This window comes from Trichinella spiralis (genome assembly GCF_000181795.1).
Source record: "Trichinella spiralis strain ISS 195 chromosome Unknown Scfld3129, whole genome shotgun sequence".
Taxonomy (NCBI): Eukaryota; Metazoa; Nematoda; class Enoplea; order Trichinellida; family Trichinellidae; genus Trichinella; species Trichinella spiralis.
Genome location: NW_003530068.1, coordinates 44 through 1,299, shown reverse-complemented (window position 1 = coordinate 1,299; position 1,256 = coordinate 44). Strand labels below are relative to the sequence as shown.

At 39.6% G+C, this 1,256-nt stretch overlaps 1 protein-coding gene across 1 annotated transcript; it reads left to right on the top strand.

Annotated features, from left to right (window-relative positions):
• Positions 1 to 485: 485 nt before the first annotated feature.
• Positions 486 to 881, top strand: Tsp_14048 (zinc finger protein). Its single transcript, XM_003368083.1, has one exon. It carries the CDS (start codon positions 486 to 488, stop codon positions 879 to 881), a length of 396 nt encoding a protein of 131 aa, XP_003368131.1.
• The last annotated feature ends 375 nt before the right edge of the window (positions 882 to 1,256 follow it).

Sequence of the window (1,256 nt, the reverse complement as noted above, 5' to 3'; positions counted from 1 at the left end):
GATCTCAGAGAGACCTTAATTTTTCCGTGGAGGTTGTCAACTATGTAAAAAGCAGTGCATTGAACACTCGATTATTTGCGGCACTCTGTGAAAGTTTGAATGCTGACGACATGGCACTTCGCTATCACACAAAAGTTCCTTGGTTATCAAAAGGAAACATGCTTGGCCGGATTTATGAACTGAGAGAAGCAGTGGCTGAGTTTTTGGAGCAATGAGGAAGACGCACAATGTGTCGAGCTTTCAAAGGTGAACATTTTCAGCTTAGCCTGGCATATCTTGCAGATATTTTTGAAGCACTGAATTCACTGAATTTGAAACTGCAAGGAGCAAACGCGAATGTTATGGCTCACTATGATATTGTTCAAAGCTTCATTGCAAAAATTTCTTTATGGTTAAAACAAGTTGAAAGAGGAAATTTAGCATGGTTTTGAAGACTAAACGAGCTTTTCAGTGATAAATGTATCAGCAAAGTTTTGAAAAGAAAAATGAAAGGGCACCTTATAAGCCTACAAGATGAGTTTTTTCACTATTTTCCTGACGTGGAACCTGAAAACCTGATATATAAACTTGTGAGGAATCCATTTTTAGTTAATGTCGAAGACCTTCCTCACGATCTGCAAGAAGAAGCCATTAAATTGCAATTCAACAACCTAGCTAAAGACAGCTTTGAAAGTATGCCATTAGAAAACTTCTGGGTGAAGTTACAAGCAGAATATCCTAAAATAAGTTCACAAAGCTTACGTATATTGGTTCATTTTTCCTCAACGTACCTTTGTGAAACGGCATTCTCAGCTCTCATGACACTTAATACGCAACACCGAAACAGGTTAAACGTTGAAAGCGACTTGCGGTGTACTTATCACCCACTCCACCAAGAATAGACAACTTAGTCGCAAATAAGCATTGTCAATATTCTCATTAAATTTTTATTGTGAATCATTCAGGAATGTTTTACTGTGGAAACTAGCTTGGCTTGATGCAACCATGAAGCAAAATGTTGCTTTGCGTACACTGAATACATACGGCACTACTTTTTTATTAGAGTGGGGGGGGGGCATTAACTGCAGAACTTTTATTAAGGGGGGCGTGCGCTGACACAGGTTGAGAAACACTGGTTTTTAAACACGAAGCCGGTGATAATTTTTTATTGTTTGCAGAGTGCATCGAGGCACCTTTTCCTGCCTTTGCCACCGCCCCCCAACATTAAAACTGCTGGTAACCCAGTCAAAACTGGGGCATGGATGGTACATTCCAAA